The following is a 21,842-nucleotide window of genomic DNA, read 5'->3' on the forward strand; positions in this document are numbered from 1 at the left end:
CATTATATTTTAATTACTTTGATACACTTTCATTTTTTGGTGTTACTGTAGGGAGAGGAAGCTGCAAAGTGAGAAACATAAGTGTCAGTGTCTTTCCTCTTTGCCACCTTATGCAGCTGGTGACAGTGTTTCTGTTTTAGCTGTTAGTTTCCTTTGTGTTTTTGATTCAAGCTTCTTTCTGGTAGAAGCAGCTCAGCCTTGTTTTTGTTCAGTCTCCACTAATTTGCAGTTAGAGATGACAGAATCGGGTAGCACTAGCACAGCATCATATTATACCCAATCTCTTCACTTTTTTCGCAGCACAAATCCTGCCTTCCCTCATTTATGGTTAGTGGCTGAGAGTAGCTAAGCTCCCTCCCCCAATACGTCTAACTCCTTGCCTCTTTTAACTACACTCACTGCTATTTGCCTTCACTACATAATTTCCTGCGTTCCAAGCCTCAGTCTTAGCTGGCAGGAACCAGCCAATTAGATGCAACTCAGTTGTCTCAAGCGTTCACTGATTGGCTGGAACTTATTGCTTCCTGCTTGCATACCTTTCTGGGACTTGTGTGTATAAAGGAAGCAGCTTGGTGATTCTTCTTGGCAATGAGAATATAAGTGTGTAAAGGTATGCCTGCTATCTTCATTATATCAGCGCCATAATGTGTGCAGCATGTCCCAAATATCATTATTAAGTGGGTTATAACTATGCTGGGTTCTATGACCTCTGTAACACTGGTTTGCATTTGACCTTTAATCCATTGAATTGCCTGGACGAACTTGGTAATGTAGGGCAAAGGTTGTCTGTGTATACTGCACATACAAATAACTGTCTCATATCACCTGCTTTACCTTACAGAACAGAAACCGAGCTGCTGTCAGTTTGTACCTTTAGCAAAAACCTGGTCTGGAACCGTGTGCCTTATCTAGTCCTTTACTATGCTGCCAAATACAGGGTAAGCATTTTGTGACTGTAACGTGTGGGATGGCATTCTGTTCAATGTCAATAAGAGTTTACTTTGTTTTAATTGCATGCATATTACATGTTTAACTTCTTTCCTGTTTAGCTTTTTAAGTGCCAGCAGGATTTCATGTTTGTTTTTCAGATCAACCTGAGCTTTCTAAATCTTTACTGTGTAGTTCACTCCCCTAACATCTTTTATGTATGAAACTAATTTGCAATGCCCCATGTGTCCCAAATTTACAGATTCCAAATATTTTTATGGAAATTTAGAAGTTGAGAGCTCCCGGTAGTACACTACCAAATTTTCCAAGCACTGCCTCAGAATACTAGCAAACTGCAAGCTTTTAAGCGATTTATCAGAATTCTATATCTAGTGTATACCTATTTTTGAATACTAAATTTTTGGGGAGTTTGTTGCCCTGCAGAAGAGGCGATTCGCCACCAGGTGACTAAATCTCCCCGAATCTGCCTGTGTGCTAGCTTGTTTAGCTGATATGAATGAAGCAGATAAGGGCTTTCCAACTTGCTGAGCAGTGGCTCTTATTACATCTGCTGAAAGCCACATGCTGCTGGTTTGGCCTTTTCATGTTAGCCATGCTTTTTTTTTTTTACTTCACCTATTTTGTTTGGAACAAAACTTAATTGTATCAATGGATTCTATCAATTTACAATCTAAGTGAGTGGATGGATAAATTACAGCTACAAACAGAAGGAAATTAAGTGCTGCAGTCTACAGTGGTTCTGTTATCAACCGTTTTTGTTTTTTCCAGAAAACTAGCTGGTTGCACTCTATTTATAACTGGAGCAAGTCGTGGTATTGGCAAAGCCATTGCACTAAAGGCTGCCAGGGATGGAGCAAACATTGTTGTAGCAGCCAAGACAGCAGAAGCTCACCCCAAGCTTCCAGGCACAATTTATACAGCAGCTAGTGAAAGTAAGTGTTGTTTGTTTGTACACTTTTCTGTATCCCAGAGTAATTGCAGCTGTTAATGGATTTGCTCCCTGGCAGAAGTTTCAGGGTTAAGAAGCTTGGGTAGGCACTTTTGCATTATTCAGCAGAGACGGATAGACACAATGCCCTTAGCACAACTATACAGGAGGAATGACAGCCACACTTGCAACTGTGTTCATAGATTACTTTAATTAAAATCTCATCTTAATTTATGATGATAGCTAATGAATATGAAGATTTTAATTTGTGCACTACTTTCCAGTTAGGATTTCATACCCTACAGTGCAATACCAAGGAATAAATTATGAGTAGGGTAAATACTGGCTATACTTTGCTGTATATTAGTGTGTTTTAATTATTTTATGCAATGTTTTACATTTCTATACTTTAATTGTATTGGATTATTGGACCAGATGTCTTTGTACCCTATGTAACAGAGTTTGTTTATACTTTGCTGTATCTTGTTGTGCTTCCTTGTGATATACAAATAGTGGAAACCTTGATTCTCTCTCCTTGCATTAGTTGAAGCAGCTGGAGGAAAGGCTTTACCTTGCATTGTGGATGTTCGAGATGAGAACCAAATCAGTGCAGCAGTGGAGAAAGCTGTGGATGCATTTGGAGGTATGGTAGTATTATAATTGGTTGTAGGCACAAGCAAGCTCTTGCTTGCATTATCATTACTGTCCTAGAGAATCTTTGCATTTCTCTGTATAGGGATCCCATTCCCTGTTTGCATGTGTCTGCTATATATGATTGTATGGTATAAGTTTATTTTCATCTATAAGCACTCTAATGCTAAACGATATTTAAGTTTTATGGAAAACTACTTTTTAAACAGATATATGCAACCGTGACCTTACTGTAATATACAGGTTAAGTTCACCTTCAACACACATGAAAATTCCCTTTGACCATATTACCTTTTCCTCACTTTCAATCATATCCTGTGGAGTAGGTGGGAAATCTAGGGATTATCATGGCATAATAAAATGCATTAAAAAAAATCCCCAAAGGAAAAAGTCTTAGATTTATATATATATATCTTTATCTATATCTATCTATCGAGGCTCACTTCATATAAAATAAGGTTCTCAATTGTTAACCCTTGATGACAGAAGGCCATTTATTGTCATAAAGTAAGATCTGCATTTTGGAACTGTGCATGATTTGAATTCTAAAGCAGCAGTCAGAACACCAATACAGTGTAGTGTGATGTGTAACCCTCTTTTTTTTTTTTCTGTCTGTAGGATAACATATATACAGGTAATTCTAACTTTTGAAAATGCGTTAAATTTTCTCTGAAATAATAATATAGGACATTGTACTTTACCCCAGCTGAGCTATAATAAATCCTTATTGACAAATCATCCAATCCATTTTACTTAAAGGGGTGGTTCACCTTCAAACAACTAGTTGTTTTCAGATAGATCACCAGAAATAATGACTTTTTCCAATGAATTTCTGTTTTCTATGTGTGACGGTTTTTCTAATATTGAAGTGTAAAGTGTAATTTTTCACCTTCGGAAGCAGCTTTGGAAGGGGGGGGCCGACCCTGTAAACTGTTCTAAATTGAAACAAAAAAGTGTTTAAAGGTGAACAACCCCTTTAAAGTTAAAAAAATTAAAGTAAAAATAAGGAATGGCAAGGCAAATTAAGGAAAGACCCCTTATCCAGAAAACCTCAGGTCCGGACCATTCTGGATATCTGTAGTAAGTGACAGGAGCACTGCTGGTAGTGTCTTCTGATCAGAATTCAAATAAACCCACAGCCCATTACTTGACAAAGATCATGCAGCCAAGTTATGGCAATGTCAAGAGGGCATTTAAAAACTAACCCACCTGTTATAAAATGTCAATGGTAAAAGTTGCTGGACTACAAATCTTAGAAACCACCAACTGGCAAATGTGAGGGGAAACTTTATGGCTCCATGGAAGTCAGTATGTTCCATATTTACATGTTTATGTACAGATCCTCTTTAATTCGTTAAACATTTTAGTATCAGATAATGATTGATAGCAGATTCGGAATATTTATAGGGAGAAAAGTAGCTGTTTGATTTTGTTTCTTGCAACGGTAACATTCTTTGCTTTTTTTTGAAAAATAGGCATAGACATCTTGGTGAACAATGCTAGTGCTATTAGTCTGACCAACACCTTGGAAACGTCCATGAAGAAAGTGGATCTTATGATGGGAATCAACACGAGAGGCACATATCTTACGTAAGTATTGTAAGACTGTAATGTGTTTTGTTCATTTAATGCAATTTAGCATTTCAGTCATACTTATTAACCTATATTTAAGTGGCGTGATAATGGGCAGGGTTTCCCGGTAGTGCTGAAGAGTAAACCATAGTGTGGGAACAAGTTTGACATACTGCGTACCTCCTAGCTGTCCCATTTTTTCTACTAAAATCCTGAACGCTTGGCATTTGTGATATTTAGGTAACGATGAAAGCTGTGGTGCTGCAGGAATGATTTTCAGGTTCTTTGGATGACCATTAATAGCAAATAGTTTGCTGCTTTTTGTATAAGCGTTACTTGTATAAAGTTAAGGTGGCCATGCATGGGCACATTTAAGCTGAAGATTCGAGTCCTTTAGTCCGAGTCAGCATCTTATCTGCCCGTATACAGGGCCCTCCAACTGGGCTACCAGACAGATATCTGCCCAAAAATCAACTAGATATTGATCGGACACATTTGATCTTCATCTTGAATCTTGAAGGACCGCATCGGCTTGTTGATGCTTCCTTGCTCCGACAGCCCCTATTCCTGATCATTTGGATCTAGGGTCAAAGGATTGGATTTGCCCGATATTGGCCACCTTTGGTGGGCATATTGGGTGAATGCTAAATTTGTGTGGCAACCTTGCCAAATAAGCAGATTTTATAATGTATGGCCACCTTAATGTATGTTATATATAGGGAAGTATATTATCCATTATTCACAAGGTGTAATTTTGGGCAAAATAAATTATTACAATATCAATGTTATATTTTGTGCGTTAAAGCTAAGGCAGGGTATGTGAGTTGAACAGTCTACTACAAGTTAGATCTGTGCTGTCCAACTGGCTGCCCATTTGAAAGTCTGCTTGCTGTGACTGTTTACCTTGTGGAAGAATTAAAAGGTATCAATACTAAGATTAACTGATTCAGACAGTAAAATCCTTCATAATTCACACCTGTAATCCCCCTGCATTTTTCACACCTGTAACACCTCTATTGTTCACACACCAGACTAAAAGAGCCCCCCGTTATTCATCTGTTCACAGCTCAGGGAAACTACTGGAGGGGCACCAGAATGGTGTCACTGTATGTAGCATAGTATGAACTGTTCATTTTAGAGTCCTGATAGGTTTCCCTGTCTTCTGCTCTATTCTGCCTTCCCTATGCTCCTTATGTGTGCCATACTCTTCCTGCCCTATGCTCCCTGTGTGTGCTATACTTTGCCTTTCCTATGCTCCCTGTGTGTGCTATACTTTGCCTTCCCTATGCTCCCTGTGTGTGCCATACTTTGCCTTCCCTATGCTCCCTGTGTGTGCCATACTTTGCCTTCCCTATGCTCCCTGTGTGTGCTATACTTTGCCTTCCCTATGCTCCCTGTGTGTGCTATACTTTGACTGCCCTATGCTCCATGTGTGCCCTACTCTGCCTGCCCTACACTATCTGTGGGATGTGAGCCTGGTAGGGCTTATTCTGGGAGTTTAGCATTTGGCAGTTGTTGTTAAGAGGCCCTTAATATGTTGATTGTTTGCTGGGGGTTGCTGTGTTATCCACAGGGGAGGAGGCATGTGGATTTAATGGTATGTTTTAATATGACTTAAATTTTCACATGTGATATCCCTGCAGTGAGCACAAACCATTTGTTTTTTTGGTGTGTTACCACCATTAATGCTGACATGGTCTTAAAGGAAAACTATACCCCCCAAACAATGTAGGTCTCTATTAAAAGACACAGCTCAGTAAAACAGCTCATGTGTAAAACCCTGCTTCATGTAAATGAACCAGTATCATAATAATATACTTTTTTAGTAGTATGCGCCATTGGGTAATCATAAATAGAAAATTGCCATTTTAAAAAATAAGGGCCGCCCCCTGAGATCGTACGATTCACTTTGCACACATACAAACCACATGTAAGGTCACATGAGCCAATTAACAGACAGAGTTCTGCCTTTTGCTTCCTCACTTCTTCCTGTTACAGTTAGTGTTATAGTATTTCTGGTCAGGTGATCTCTGAGGCAGCACAGATAGAGTCACGAAATGGTGGTTCAAGGCAAGAGATGTAAAAGGGCAATATTTATGTAAATATATATTCCAGTTTGGTAAGATTCTTTAATATGTCATTCAATTTGATATAAACTATCTGTTGCTTAAGTATTCATTTTGGGGGTATAGTTTTCCTTTAAACTTCTTGTTAGGAACGTGTCTGTAGTTTAAAAAAAGGAGGTTTTCAACACTGGCTTCCATTATTGTTCATCCACCATGTAGCCCAGAAAAATTCCGGCCATTGTTGCCACAGAAGTTGGACAGCAATGAGTTTGATAATGAAAAGAAAATATTTGATGGGTTGCTACTGCACTGTTGCAATTTAGCACTTTTGTTAGTAAATTAGCTTCTGTATCTTTATCGGTTTTTCTTGTTGTATTATCAGTTACCATTAAGGAGCAGTAGTGTGTATAGGCGTAAAGGGTATTTCCACTAGGCAGTCAGATAGTAAGTGGCTGACCAAAAAGGATCTGTGTTTTGCTCCACCAATGGAGATACTAGGGGAAAAAAGGCAAAGGCTTTTGTTTTTTTTGTTTCTTTTAATCAAATATAGCATACAATGCTGCAGAATGTACTTATACAGTGTATATAAAAATAATAGACGTCTGAATTCACTGGCCTGTTAAAAGCACTTGGTCTTGCCACCTTGTGCATTTTCATAGTTATGGAACAACATCTAAAATCTTTATTGTTATAGGGATTATATATTATCCACCACTACATATATTTTTTAAGCTATTTCTGTATGTGTGTTTTTTTTTCCTTTTGTCTAATCAATGTTTTTTTTTATTTAATTTTTTTTTAACCTAGCACAAAATGCCAGCCTAGAGCAGATAAGCCTCTAATTATTGTCTACACTTGAATATTTTATTGAACTTGGCACAATAGAATGTGCTTCCGTATCTTGTCTGTATATAAATGATTGTGTCTGTGCAACAATATCCTGATTAAAATCTGCCTTTGCATGTATACAGCTGAGTTTCAAGTGCTGCTTGAAGTTGTCAGGGAGCACTTTGATTCTAATAACCACGATCACGGAATGATAGCTGTGCTGCAGAAAGGGACAAAGAGGAAGGTTTTACATTCACATGTGTAATTGTAGAAGGAGACAATAGATAAAAAGGAGGCATCTAATTAATTTTGCATTTAAACTTTACAAAATGGCTTCAATTGAAATTTTAATTGGCATGATTATGCCTGTCTGCTGTGCCTGTGACGTTTCGTTTTGGCTGTGGGTGCTATGCACGTTTACTAGGGGCTATGTAGACTTACAACAGACCTAAAACAAGCAGTATGTTACTTACAATGCAAAGTTAGAAACTGTAAGGTTTGTGATTTAGGTTACTGAACACATGGTGGACAGTGACATTTTAAGCAGGATATATCTACATATATAAAATAAAATTTGTAAAAAAAAACCCTCTCTGAATGTGCTAGGTGGATCCCATAATTATTCCCTTTCAAATAGCTCAGCCTTTAATAGCTTTGCGTTATTTGCTGTAACCAGAGATCTTTGAATTTTAAACATTCTGTGATTTTTGTTAGCTTCCAACATCTATCTATCCTATCTATCTATCTATCTATCTACACATGCAACATACAAAAATACATGTGACAGTTGAGATTTTTAAGTGAGTTTACAACAGGTATGTAAAAAAAAAAAAAGAATTTGGAGTTCATGTTTAATTTGAAAGTCCTTTTATTGTACAGCTTTTTTATGTCTGGGTGACAGGTTCCCTTTGAAATGCATCAGTTGTAGTATGACATAGGTAAAATGCATGTATGCGCATTGCTAATACTGTAAAAAATATTTTATCACAATTGTTCGATTTAAAAATTTTTTTTTGTTTTCAGATCAAAAATATGCATCCCATACTTGAAAAAAAGCAAAGTGGCCCATATTCTAAATCTGAGCCCTCCATTAAACCTCAACCCAATGTGGTTCAAGAACCACTGTGGTAAGTTCCAATATCTGGGTATGGTCTTCATTTGAACAAACCTAGATTGTTCTGTGTAACTAAAATTGAACTAATACATCATAATGTATGTTAATTACATTTTTTGTACTAAATCATTGTTTCCACATAGTCCACCCAGTTCAAGTAGGATGTTTTGCACTGGAAAATATTAATATTAGTAATAACTAATAATAATAAAAAATATATATAATACAAATAACTGACAATATATTGTTACCTAAGGGCTATTTTATAAAAAAAGAATTGACAGCTTGATCAAAATCACTATTGCAGCTTCTGGCAAAATAGTGAAAAAATGTGGTTTGCTTTCTTTCATTTTGCATTATTTTATATGAATATGTGGAAAATTGTAGGGAAAAGTCAGTCCCATTTTATTAGCGCCATACAGTGTGTATGTATATATTTGTGAGACCTATTTGTGAACTACAAATGTATATAACAAAGTTTAGGTGTTTGTCATTTTTAATCCTTCTATGGCCCTGAATACTTTAATACTTGTGTATTTCAGCTTACACCATTGCAAAATATGGGATGTCTATGTGTGCGCTGGGAATGTCTGAGGAATATAAAGGAGAAATTGCTGTCAATGCTTTGTGGCCAAAAACAGGTAATAGCTCTTACACATATGGCTTTGAGGCTTTTGTTCTATATTTCCTTTTTTTTTTTTTCTTGCTGACAAACATGTGTTCCTAGGGCACAGTTGTGAGGCAGGTGGCCCTAGAGACTAGACACACAAATATTCTGCCTGACTACCCCTAAGTCTGGCCTTTCTGTAAGTTCATCAGTGCTGGGAGTGGTAGAAAAGTTTGGATGGACATAAACATTTCTTGCTAAGCCTAGCTAGAGATGAGTAGTGGGGGCTTTGACGTCACCACTGGGCAGCATGAGGGTGGGGGTGCATGAGTGGGGTGTCATTTAGCCAGGCACTGTGTACTGCATGTATCTTTGGCAGAACTGAGGATGAAAATGAATTTATTGAAAAAGCTACTGGATCAGTGTAACCCAACTTTTTGCATCATTTGCATAGCTTTTATCAAGGTTACAGTGTAAGTATTTAATGAATGCTGCCCCCACTTACCCCCCCCCCCCATACTTTTTCTGTACTCTGACAGGGATGAGGAGGGGCTACCTTCCTAGTGTAGAGAGTGCAATGTAAGACGACATTAGTGTAAGTCAAGCAACATGTAACTAGTTAGTAGTGTATTGGTATTTTTTTTTTTTTTTATGATGAGCAGTATGCCTAGGAAATAGAAGCAAAGGTGGTAACCCAAAAACTGAGCAACAATTGCCCAGTGTCTAGATAAATACAAAGTGTTAACGTTATGGGAGTAAGCAGGCATGGCTGTGAACACCTTTACATGTGATATGCATATTATGGAAGCACACAGAACCCTTGTTTTCCGCACATTAAAGTGTTGGTTCACCTTTCAGTTAACGTTTAGTATGTTATATAATGGCAAATTCTAAGCAACTTTTGAATTGGTCTTCATTTTTTTTTTAGTAGTTGTAGTTTTTTTAAATGATTTGCCGATTTCTTCTGGTGCTTTCCCGCTTTCAAACGGGGGTCACTGGCCCCATCTAAAAAGCAAATACTCTGTAACGAATTGCAAGTGCGACTGAAATGCATTTGATAAAATGCCACCACTGGGTGTGTATAGATATAGATATGGATATGGATCTTTCAGTATATTGAAATGAATGATGAAACCTGTCCAACACTGATTCAATTGTGTCATTATTATAGAAGCATGTTGGTTCTGTATGCATAACAATGAAGTATCACAGACAGCAGTGAATTCCTGCTATTGAAATGGCAGCACATCAAAGGCAGCTATTAATATATACAGCTGTCATTTCTTCGTGATTATTTATTTATCCATTGGAAAGGGCAAGTAGTTCAAGCGAGAGGCTTGGTTTAAAATAAAAAAAAATGGCACAATAGCAGATCGTCTCCTGCGCTTTATTATTTATGGTAACCTTTTCTTAGCAATGAAACTGTAAGGCCATTTACAGCGTATTCATTAAATTTATTAGCAGCTTGGCAGTATTGTGTACCTTGTGTAAAGTAGTAGAAGCCTTTGCACATAATCTGATTTGAAAAATGTCTGGCTGATAAATTCTAGGATAACCATACTTCTATAGTAAATTAAACACAAATAGTGTTAGTGTTTACTTTTTTTTTTCTGCAGTACAATGTATGTCTGCTTCTTTTTGATGTCTGTAACCTTATAGTGCCCAACCCTATTAGAATTCTTTGGCTGGTTTTCTGAAGTCTGCTTCAACCCTATCTGTAAATGATATCTGTTGTCATGGCGATGTTGTTCGTGTAGTCCGATAGAGTTCAGGAATGCATTGGGACCATACGGATGCACTTTATAAAGACGCATAGAACATTGTGTAGTGCAAGAGGGTATTTTAGTCATGCTGAACTTTGTTGTAGGCATACAAGAAAATTGCTACATTGAAAACATTTTTTTTATTTTGCACATCCTATCTATTTATCCAGTTTTTATTTTTTACACTGAATTGTTCCTTTAATGTTTACTGTATGAGCAGCATGACTTTGCAGTGAAATGCGAAACAAACATATGTGTTTAAGCTGGGCTTCGCCAGTAGAATAACTAACTCACCAAATGGAGTAGGTGGCCCAGGTGCTTCTGCCCCCGGCCCTCGGCTCAAGGGTGCGGATAAACCGTATACAAAGAAGCAAAATGTTGTAGCAGGGCACTTAAAAGGTCACGCATGGATCAGACGAATGTAGAGTTAAAAATCAATAGAAATCTTTATTGGTATAAACTACTCATGCCTACATTTTGCTTCTTTGCAGTGAAATGCACAGGTATTTATTTTTTCAAAGGGTACCATACATGGGAGTTATTTACTATAGGTTTGCACACACTTTTGGAGAATATACATGAAAGAAAAACCTTTTAAGGATTCTGTTATGATTTTTAAGGTGTAGTTTTTATTTCTAAATTACACTGTTTTTGTATTACAAATAATTCACTCTACCAGATAACAACATTTTATTCCTTGAACAACAAGTGAATTTTTTTTAACTGTAATATTGGTGTGTAGGCCTGCACTTAAAGGAGCAGTAACACCAAGAAATGAAAGTGTTTTAAAAGAATGACACTATAATGTACTGTAGCCCTGCACTGGTAAAACTGCTGCGTTTGCTTCAGAAAACGTTTATATAAACAAGGTGCTGTGCAGCCATGGGGGGGCCATTCAAGTACAGGATAAACAGTAGATAATAGATACATTCTAGATACATTGTATACAACAGAGCTTATCTGTTATCTCAGGCCGTTTTATCCGGGCGCATCACCCCAACTCTTTTTCCCCCCCCCCACTGTCGGCTCTGCTCCCTTCCTGCTTCTCCCCCACGTCACCTACAGAAGAAAGATGTGGTATATAGAAGCCAGTAGGACGGTGCACTGCACTTGCTGAAGTGAATATAGATGAAAAGGGTGCTGACGACCTCTGCACCAAGATTGCTGCCATAGAGAGGCCTTGGTGTGCTGCTGATTTGTGTTGCTGCTTTAAGATTTTGACATGTTCCTCAAGTAAACCCCACACACTAGAAGCAAAGTCAGGACATACAACTTCTCATATATTTAAACTGACATCATCCCTAGTAACCATATCGGTATTATTTTATACATTCATCTTTTGGATATCATATAATTTTACAGATGGATAGAATGAGATGTAAATAAATTGTTACCATTTCACATGGAAGACAATAAATAAATGTAAAGATGGGTTTCTGACTGGAACTTAGTCTATCCTTGAGCCAGATTTTGTGAAACAGTTGCTGCATATGAAGCAATAAATCAGTAGCTCAAACTCAGAACAGGAATGAAGAAGACAGTTTCATCATTCTCCCAAATCAACTGTGTTATCAACCAACGTTTGACTGACAGTAATCTTACATAACTTAATGTGCTTCTTGATAGACATTTGGGAACATGCATTTGATGTGATGTCATTCAAGAAGATTCTAAATATGGAATCACAATTTAAAGTGGCACACATAATGAGTGTGAAAATACTTAAAAGCATTCTTCACATTAATATTGTTAATTAAAAAAGCTAAAACAGCAGGATCATATTCCAGAGGTACAGTAAGGAAATTACTGTTTATCCATCTACCATAGGGCAATACACACGCCAGGCATAGATTAAAGCTTAAAGGAACCATAACATCATAAAATGAAAGTGTTTTTAAGTAATGAATAAATAATGTAGTTTTGCCTTGAACTGAATAAACTGGGGTGTTTGCTTCAGAAAGACTATTATAGTTTACATAAACAAGCTGCAGTGTAGTGGCGGGGGCACCAATTCAAGCTTAAGACAAATAGTAGATAACAGATAAGATATGTAGAATCTCTTTGTATACTACAGGGCTTATCTATTATCAACTGTGTAACCTGTGCCTTTTCTCCTTTTTCAGATTTTAATGGCTGCCCCCAAAGCTACCCAGCAGATTGTTTATATAAACTATAGTAGAGTTGCTTAAGCAAACACAGCAGTTTTACCAGCGTAGGCCAACAGTGCATTATAGTTTAATTAAATACACTTTCATTTGTTGGTTTTACTGACCCTTTAAAAAAAAATAGGCTAGAAATAGTACACCTTTTGTGTCTGTATGAACTCAAGGCAACTTAAGCCCATGTGCCGGGATGAATCTTCAACCATGGGAAATCAAGACTGTAAGAACTAAGGCAAATGTCACATGCAGCATTTTCTCTGCCAGTGGAAAAACCTCTTATTTAGCCCTCTACTACCCACATTATGTTCTCAATGTCAGGAATGCAACCTGCCTGCTAACTGAATACATGGCGTGGATATTGGCCTGATATTGCACAAGTGTGTGCAACATTAGCCTCTACTGTACAGTGCTAATTGAATAAAAATCTACATACATCAGGAAACATTTTCAACCACAGCAACAACTGTTGGTAAAATTGTAATCAACTGACATTGACAGCATTCATTAAAGCTACTTATGAGCAAAGCTGCTTATTGAACTTTCCTATATGGCACTTGGCACCAGTGCATTCATTCCACCTCCCCTTCTGAAACTCTGCACCCGGAATTACTGGATAATAGATGCTTATAGTGATCTTAAGATCACCATTGTCTTGGATGTTATACTTGTTCAAAAAATCATCCAGGCCACTATTAAAGGCAAGTTTATGTAAAACAATTAAAGTAAATTACAGTGGATAAATATTCGACAATTGTAAATATAAAAAACAAGACAGTCAATTTATTAGTCACAGAAGAAGAAGCAGCTCTGTAAAACTCAAGCCATACTCGACAAACTTCTACAACACTTAGCAATACCATGGATTTTTATCTGCTGTGATAAAAGGGAGATATACAAAGAAATGTAAAAAGGTGTCAGCAGGCAAGTGAAGTTCATAATTGCTTTCTGAGTTCCTAGTGCGTATGCTTCCTATTTTTTTTTCTTTTTCAAAGGCTTTTTCAATTTGCAGCATGGGGGCTAAAAAGAAAGCCGTGCTTCTTTATAATCTGGAATCAGTAGGTATATCTTGCCCTTTTTTCTTTCCTCATTGTCATATCCTCATTTCTCACAACTTCCATCATTTTCTCTTCATAATAGTAGCACACAATTGTGCCCATTAAAGGCAGCTTCAAAAACTCTTCAGTTCATTTGTAGATTATGGTGGCACTTTTCAATTTTTATTTTCATTTACTGCAGTACTTATGGTACCTGGCTTTTTGGGGAAAAATACTCTTGATTATGGAGTAAATGCTGGAGGAAAACTGTTTAAGAAGACCTTTATTTCCCCCTAAAAGTCACACAACCACCGACCATCTTACAATTCCTAATAAAAATCACCAACCGATTTAAGATTTTTTTTTTCTGCTCCAAAAATACAAAAGCTTTTTTTTTTCTCAAGAAATAACAAATTTAAGGTCTCACAAGTAATCTACCATATATGTATGAAGAATTCATATTTAACTTGTTGCCTAAAAGGACATTGTTTCTTCTTTGTATTATGTATATTATTATTTTTATTAATAGATTTCGTTTAATTATGATTCTTGCGTTTCATTCCAAAACCAGAAAGTGTGATATTCCAATTGAAACTTTAATTATAAGATAATTTAAGGTAATATTTACATGTAAAGTATAGCATCAGCGATAGGTGTAGCCATTTTTTTAAATATACATAACTGCTGGGATTTTAGTCACCATTCTGTATTGTTTACAAAACACACGGGTGATATTTTTATTGCGGTATGGAGCTTCATTTACATTTAGCCATATTGCCTTTACTTGTATTTCTAAGGTATAAGACAAGGTGCTGTTTCATTGCTAATGAAAGCCTCCTAATCACCTTTTAAGTGTCAGGTCTGGGACATAGCAAAGAAACTACAGTGTATAAAGATATCTGATAACTTTCAATATTCCTGCAAAGTAATTTTTAAAATGAAAATACATGAGAACAATGCTTATTTTGGCAAGTAGAAGCACAGGATCTCATATCCAGAAAGCTTTGAATTACAGGAAGGCCATACATGATGGACTCCATTTCAGTCAAATAATTGTAATTTTTAAAAATGATTAAATTTTCCTGTAATAATAAAATAGTACCTTGTAGTTTATGGTAACTACGCTGCACGAATCCTTATCAGACTCAAACAATCCTATTGGGTTTATTTCATGTTCAAATGTCTTTAGTAGACTTAAGGTATGGTGATCCAAATTATGGATCCCAAGCATTCCAGATAATTAAGCCTATACCTGTATCCTCAAATTCTGTCTAGGAGAGAGATATTTCATTAGAAAAAAACAAGCAGTGTAACAAGTGTAAAGTAATATTGTACAATGAAATCTTTATTATACAAGTGGCACGCATACACAAATCAGCAGCCAGTTAACCTGGTGTAGTCAGTAGACTCCCACAACCATGGGAACAATGGTCATACTGTGCTTTTTAGGGTCCTTACATACGTGTGTTTTGCCCTATGTTCCCCTGCGGACGAAACGCAGGGGAACATAAAGATTTCCATATATGATTAATGACTAGCTAGCTATCTTCAGTAGTACAGGTATGGGTCCTGTTATCCAGAATGCTTGGGAGCTGTGGTATTTCAGATATGGATCTTTCCGTAAGTTGGATCTCCATACCATACGTGTACTAGAAAATCATGTAAACATTAAATAAACCAAATAGGCTGGTTTTGCTTCCAGTAAGGATTAATTATATCTTAGTTTGGATCATGTACAAGGTATTGTTTTATTAATACAGAGAAAAAGGAAATCATTTTTAAAAATTTGGATTATTTGATTATAATGTCTTTGTGAGATGGCCATTCCATAATTCAAAGCTTTCTGGCTAGCTGGTTTCTGGATAACTGATCCCAAACTAAGTTTTCTACAGGCTTAAGCTGGCCAAAGACGCAAAGATCTGATCATACGAATCGAGGATTCATACGATTTTCGGACCGTGTGTGGAGAGTCCCGACATTTTTCGTCCGGCGGAGATCGGACGTTTGGTCGATCGGACAGGTTAAAATATTTCTGTCGGCTGCCGATAATATCTCTGCGTGTATTGCCGATCGTATGATTTTCAGAGGGAGACTGTCTTTGGTTGGACGTAACTTTCGTACGATTGCTGTCAGGGGCAGAACATCGGCTGATCTGTTCTTTTGTACTTTATTTTAATGGTTAGTGGCAGGTCGGGAGATAGGGAAGTCCGATCATACGAATCAATGTACGATCGGACTTCCCCATCTCCCGACCTGCCACTAACCATTAAAATAAAGGATCTTTGTGTCTGTGGTCAGCTTTAGTTTGGAAGGAAAAGTATCTCTTTCTTACAGTATATAGGGTTGCTACTTTTGGTTGACCTTAAGTAGATATAAGATGTCATGGATAATTTAAAAGTACTATTACACAAAACATTTTAGTTGCTGTCGTCTTCTAATGAAAAACCACAGTGATCAAATCATATTAATGGTGAGGCAGCTGCTTGCCATCCCATTTCTTTATGAAGGAAATGGCTTATGGCACACAGGGACAAGTAATGAAGAAGGAGTTCTTTTATTCCCTGATATTTGATCATGTGTTTCATATCAGATACACTTTCTATTATCCAATCCCTGATCTGAAAATTGTTTACTGTGTCACTAAAGGAACATAAAATTGGTCATTTGATTTTTTTAGTACACTTTTTAGGCACATAATAACTATTTCTGCTTCGATTTCCATTGCTAAGGGAAAGCAATAGCTATACTAAAAGTTAGACAAAAAGGTTAGACCAGTTCAGTGCTTCACTTCCCTTGTGTAAGTCAGCTGCCAAGTTTACAGGCTCACTTGCTTAGAAAGTCGTTCCGAGCTAGTGGGGCCTAGATGTTTAGACAAAATCTTCTATTTTGACTAAAAGTGTCATGTCTTAAATATTGGGTAATATGCTCAAAACTATATCTGTATACTGTATATATACCACATACTTTAATACTAACATTTATATTTATACAATAGGCCTACTATGTGGAAACATGTTGGACAACACTTGACTATTTTTGGATGACTATAAACAAGTCAGGAGTGATGCTTCTGTTGGTTTAAGTTTTCTGTGTGATTTCTATTACAGCCATACATACAGCTGCTATGGACATGCTGGGGGGATCTGGGGTGGATAAGCAGTGCAGGAAGCCAGACATTATGGCTGATGCTGCCTATGCCATTCTGACAAAGACAAAGGATTTCACTGGAAACTTTGTCATTGATGAGGAGCTGCTGCAGCAGGAGGGAATCAAGGACCTTGATGTCTACGCTATTAGTCCTGGTATGTGTTTTGACAAGCATATTTGTTTTATACATAAATGAAAGGTGGGAATACAAATGCCTGTGGCCCAAATGAATCTTATTATTTTTGGTAGTGACTGATCAAGTAAAATTTCTCCTAAATCATTTTTGTCTGTAATGTTATAAAGCTTTTAAATAGTGCTCACCCATCTTTGACATCACTGATGGATGTGACAGGCAGATAATGTTGTTCAGTTTCCACTAAACATGTGCACCTTCTTAGCCCATGTGTTTGATGTGTTCTAGATTTCTGAGTGGATATGTTTGGAAAATCCATTAATCATTGGTTCCATTGGCACATCTATACAGTAACAAGCTAATAACCTAGGACAACTACCCTACATTAAGTCATAATTGGCATTTGTGTGTCCCAGGCATTATCCCTGTCATGCCTTTAAACAGAACAGTAAAATTGAGAAATTTGGTTGAACCAATTAGATGGCATGGGGAAGTAGCACAAAGACAAGTCTATATCACCTTCCTCACCGAAAGGAATTGGCTGCACATTCTGGGGCTAATAATGCCATGCCTGAACAATAAACCATAGAATTTGTGGTCTTTGTATATATACGTTAAAGCAATTCTTTGTTTTTGTTCTTTGGCTGCTAGGACACCCATTGCTTCCAGATTTCTTCTTAGATGAGAGCCCGGAGACACTTGCCAGTGCAATGGAAGAACATGGTAGGTGGTTGTAAGATTTGGAAGACTACGAAGACTAGTTTAAAGAGAAAATCACAGATGAAAATAAGAATTGCATCTGCTCATCACTAGGGCAGCAGTTAGTTTGGAATTCAGAATGGAAGATGAATAGGATAGGTCCTGAAAAAGATCTATAAGCGTAATAATAAAATAGAAATGAATAAATAAGAATAACCATATAACCAGGGCATTATCTGCGGTTTTCCTGTTGGGTTTCCTCCCACGCGTCTAGGAATATGCCGGTGCGGGAGGAAGTAGTATAAACATGTACTGTATACAGTATGTCCCAGAGTGCAAAGCAGTTTGTTCCAAAAGTAAACCTATTCATATAATCAACATGCAAATACCTGAGATTTTAGTTCTTACAAAGCACTCCACAAATTTAAAAACAGCACAATGAACATGCCTTCTAATGAACAATAAGTGCTTAGCTATGCCCTTGTGGTTTATTAAAGGTACTTTTTTTGTATTATCAGCCATTTTTCCTGCAGGAAATGTTCCAAAATGAAATCACATAGACAACATCTTATTTTATTCCATGAGTTGTCCCTTCCCATTATTTTGCATTGTGTTTTCCCTTTGCACAGTAGTGCAGAAAATGAGAACAATAAACGGTTACATTTGGGGTCATAGAACCATAATCAAGGTAAATATAATAAGAGGTGTTAAGAGGTAAGAAATTCCAGGAATCCTGTAGATTTGTTCTTGATGATGGTACAACAATGAGGAGTAATGGATTATGTGATTTTACAAAGGAAAAAAGTAAAAGTTCACAGTTTTTGCTTTGGATGGGAACTGAGAAACGGTTATACTGAGCACCTTTTATATACTAACTCCTTAGCATTTCTTCTTTAGCAGTACAGTTGGCTAAGCATTATTGGCAGACAAAGCAGAAATTCCCTTTCTGTACCTCATGGTTTTTTTTCTTTACAGGTGCCACTGCTGCCTTTAAGGCTGGAAAAAAGCAGGCAAAATCACAAGACGCTAGCCCTCTGCAAGAGACATTTAAAGCCATTGAGCGTTCAGTCAATGAAGAGGCTGTGAAATCTACTCAAGGCATCTACCAATTTGTACTATCTGGTATGGGTCTTAACTGCTAAATAAATCCACTTGATTCTTTTCTTTTTCTACACACACAAAATTAAGGGTAAAGAACGGTATTTCACTAATTACAGTATGAGCCCATCGGCTGGCCTCCGAGTGATCTCCCAGGCCATTTTTTTTTTAATCATTCAGATAAGACAGAAAGGACCTCCTTAAGTTAAGCTGTGCCTGTATCCTTCACAGCCACCATCTTATCAATTCCTTCTGCCTGGAAGGCAAAACTGCAGTCCTGCTGCTCATGCCAACCCAAGTGTATCTGACGTTAATGTGTGCTGTAACTGCAATTGCTGGCCACCACCTAAGAATGAAAATGCTATGATTCACATTGGAGTATTACTAATGATGGTGTGGCTTTGGAGGGACAACAAAGATAAACATGTATCGCATGTGATTTGCAGGGCCGGATTTACATAGCAGGCACCCCTAGGCCCACTGACGTTCATCACCCCCATCCCCTCCCTTTTATTCTGTAAAATGGGGACTGGTGCACTGGAAATTTAAAAAACTATTATCTCTAGCGCATCCCCAGTGTTTCTGAACCAATGTGAAACATCTGTAACAAATATGTGAAAGCAATAGATGAGTCATGTGTTAGGAGGATGACTTATAGCTAAAGTTTATGGTATATTTTTCATATAGTTAGATCTTTCTTATTCTCTAATATAGTTCTGTCTGTGACTTGTGTGGTGGTATTGGCGAAGCACCCATCTCATAGAATTGACTGTACAAAGCAGAATCTCTGACCAACTGATAATATAACAGTTTGTATGCTGTAGTGTAAAAACTAAGACTATAAGGACATTTCAGATTTGAAAAAAGGAGGTTTCAAGTTAACAAAAGCTGTGAAGTTATGGAATTCTCTCACTGAATCAATTGGATTGGTGATACTTTACCTTAGACAACTTTAAGAATGGGTTTTCAAAGGGGTTATCAAAGAGTGAAGTTAAATTACCTGTCAGATCATAACAGGCATAACAGTTACCTTTTCTTTTTTTTATATTCCTTTCTTTTCCTTTATGTGTTTATATGCTTATTCCTTATTATGATATCACTATAACCAGAATAATGACACATGACTCTGTTGCAATATGTTCTCTTATACTTTATTGATACCTGTCATACTGTTTCTCTTTTTATTGATGTCTGTGATATTCAATAAAGCATTTTTCTGGTTTTCTGGTTAAAAAAAGAGTGAAGTTAGAGATCACCACGGTCTGCTAGTGTGAAATTCCGCCACTCTTCATTCATTTCTATGGGATTTTTAAGAGTATTTATCAATGGGTGAAAGTTCATCCTTTGATAAATTATGAAAATGAATGGAGAGAGGCTGTATTTCACGCTAGAGGACTGTGGTGATCTTCACTCTTTGATAAATTTACCCCTCAGACGAAAAGGTTGAACATGATGGATGTGTTATGTTTAACCATATCTGCTATGTTAAAAGTGTTTGAGTTGTGTAAGAAACAGAAATATTGTAAAAGTCCAATAATGTAGAACAACATGAATTTCCATTTAGGTGAAGAAAGTGGCAACTGGTTTCTGGACTTGAAGAATGACAAAGGAGGAGTGGGTAAAGGAGAACCATCTACTAAAGCTGATGTGGTGATGAGCATGGACAGTGGGGATTTCATCAAAATGTTTGCAGGTAAACAGGGAACACATAGTCCAGGGAGCACCCATGGTTCATATTTATATGGATGCCAGGAGTTTCCTTTCTTTTTTTTTTATTTGCAGCTGTTTAAAATGGTTGTTCGCCTTTATGCTAAATTATATATTATAAAATTCCTCTGGCAACTTTTCAGTTTAGCCTTCATTTTTTAAATATTGCATGTTTTCCCTCATTTTAAATATTTTTATTTTTTTTGTGGTCCACACCAATCCTACTGGCAAATTTCAAATTACATCACCCCATTTTAGATTTTACTTTTGTTTTGGTCCCCCTGAAAATGGTGTTTGACTGTAGTAGATTGGGATAAATATCAAAGTGGATCTTCAGTATGCATTTAGGACAAATAAGCTTGCTTGCAAACACTAGCAGGCAATCTTTCTTTGACAGAATATATACAAATTATGAGAAATTTTATTCCAGAGAACTAACCCATAGCAAATAAGAATTTCACCTTCATTATCCTTATTAAAGCTGACTGTTCACAGCTAATTGTTGACCAGCTACTGTGGGTTAAAAAAATACTCTGCTTTAATGAGATCCCAACAGCTAGTATTGGTAGGGATAATCATACTTGAAGGCTGTAAGGACACACTGACCTAAAAATGAGACTTCATAAAATGAAAACTATGGATAGTAATAGAAATTATTTGAAACATTTCTTTATTTTTTCCCTAATATTTTCTCACCAGGCAAGATGAAGCCTACCATGGCATTCATGAGTGGGAAGCTGAAGATTAAAGGAGACATGGGCCTGGCTTTGAAACTGGAAAAAATCTTAGGCCAGATGAATGCAAAGCTGTAATCACATATATGCTAACCACTGGATCTGTCTTACATACTGTAGCAGAAGGAAAAGTACCCGTCAAGTAAACAGATCAAGCCAAGTTCTTCCAAGTTACCAATGACCCTTTTATACAATATGCGCAAATTAGAGTTTATTACAAACCAGTAACACAACTGCAGCAACGTGACTGAATGTAACAAATTGCAGACCTGTGCACTGCTTTTCCCTGAAGTGATCCCTGAGACATGATAAAAATATTCAGTGTCTTTAATATTGAAGTGTGAAATAATGAATACATTATTCTTTTTGAATAAAATAAAACAAAAACAACACTGCAGAACCAGAATACATTGTTTATTATTATATTAATTCTGGGGATTGAAGTGGAGAGGAGAGTGATTTAGTTAAATGTAGCTAAAGATGTATTCATTAGTCGTCTTATTTATACACAAAAGTGTCCTCTGTAATGAATGGGCCAAGCCAACTGTGCTGGTCATACAGTATATACCCAGAGTTGGATGGGGTTTTTGACTGACTTTAACCATCTGGCAGTTAGTCTATCCAAAATGACACTGCTCATTCCATTTCATC

General features: G+C 36.9%; 1 protein-coding gene across 2 annotated transcripts; it reads left to right on the forward strand.

Annotated features, from left to right (window-relative positions):
• The first annotated feature begins 546 nt into the window (after window positions 1-546).
• hsdl2.S (hydroxysteroid dehydrogenase like 2 S homeolog) lies at window positions 547-21,583 on the forward strand. Of its 2 annotated transcripts, none has more exon segments than NM_001089816.1 (12): window positions 547-610; window positions 842-938; window positions 1,717-1,880; window positions 2,421-2,519; window positions 4,003-4,117; window positions 8,017-8,120; window positions 8,650-8,748; window positions 16,781-16,975; window positions 17,605-17,676; window positions 18,628-18,774; window positions 20,315-20,443; window positions 21,157-21,583. In NM_001089816.1, coding segments are annotated over 11 exon segments (1,254 nt in total). In that variant the 5' UTR covers window positions 547-610; window positions 842-921; the 3' UTR covers window positions 21,270-21,583.
• The last annotated feature ends 259 nt before the right edge of the window (window positions 21,584-21,842 follow it).

The sequence above is a fragment of the Xenopus laevis genome, chromosome 1S (assembly GCF_017654675.1).
Source record: "Xenopus laevis strain J_2021 chromosome 1S, Xenopus_laevis_v10.1, whole genome shotgun sequence".
Classification (NCBI taxonomy): Eukaryota; Metazoa; Chordata; class Amphibia; order Anura; family Pipidae; genus Xenopus; species Xenopus laevis.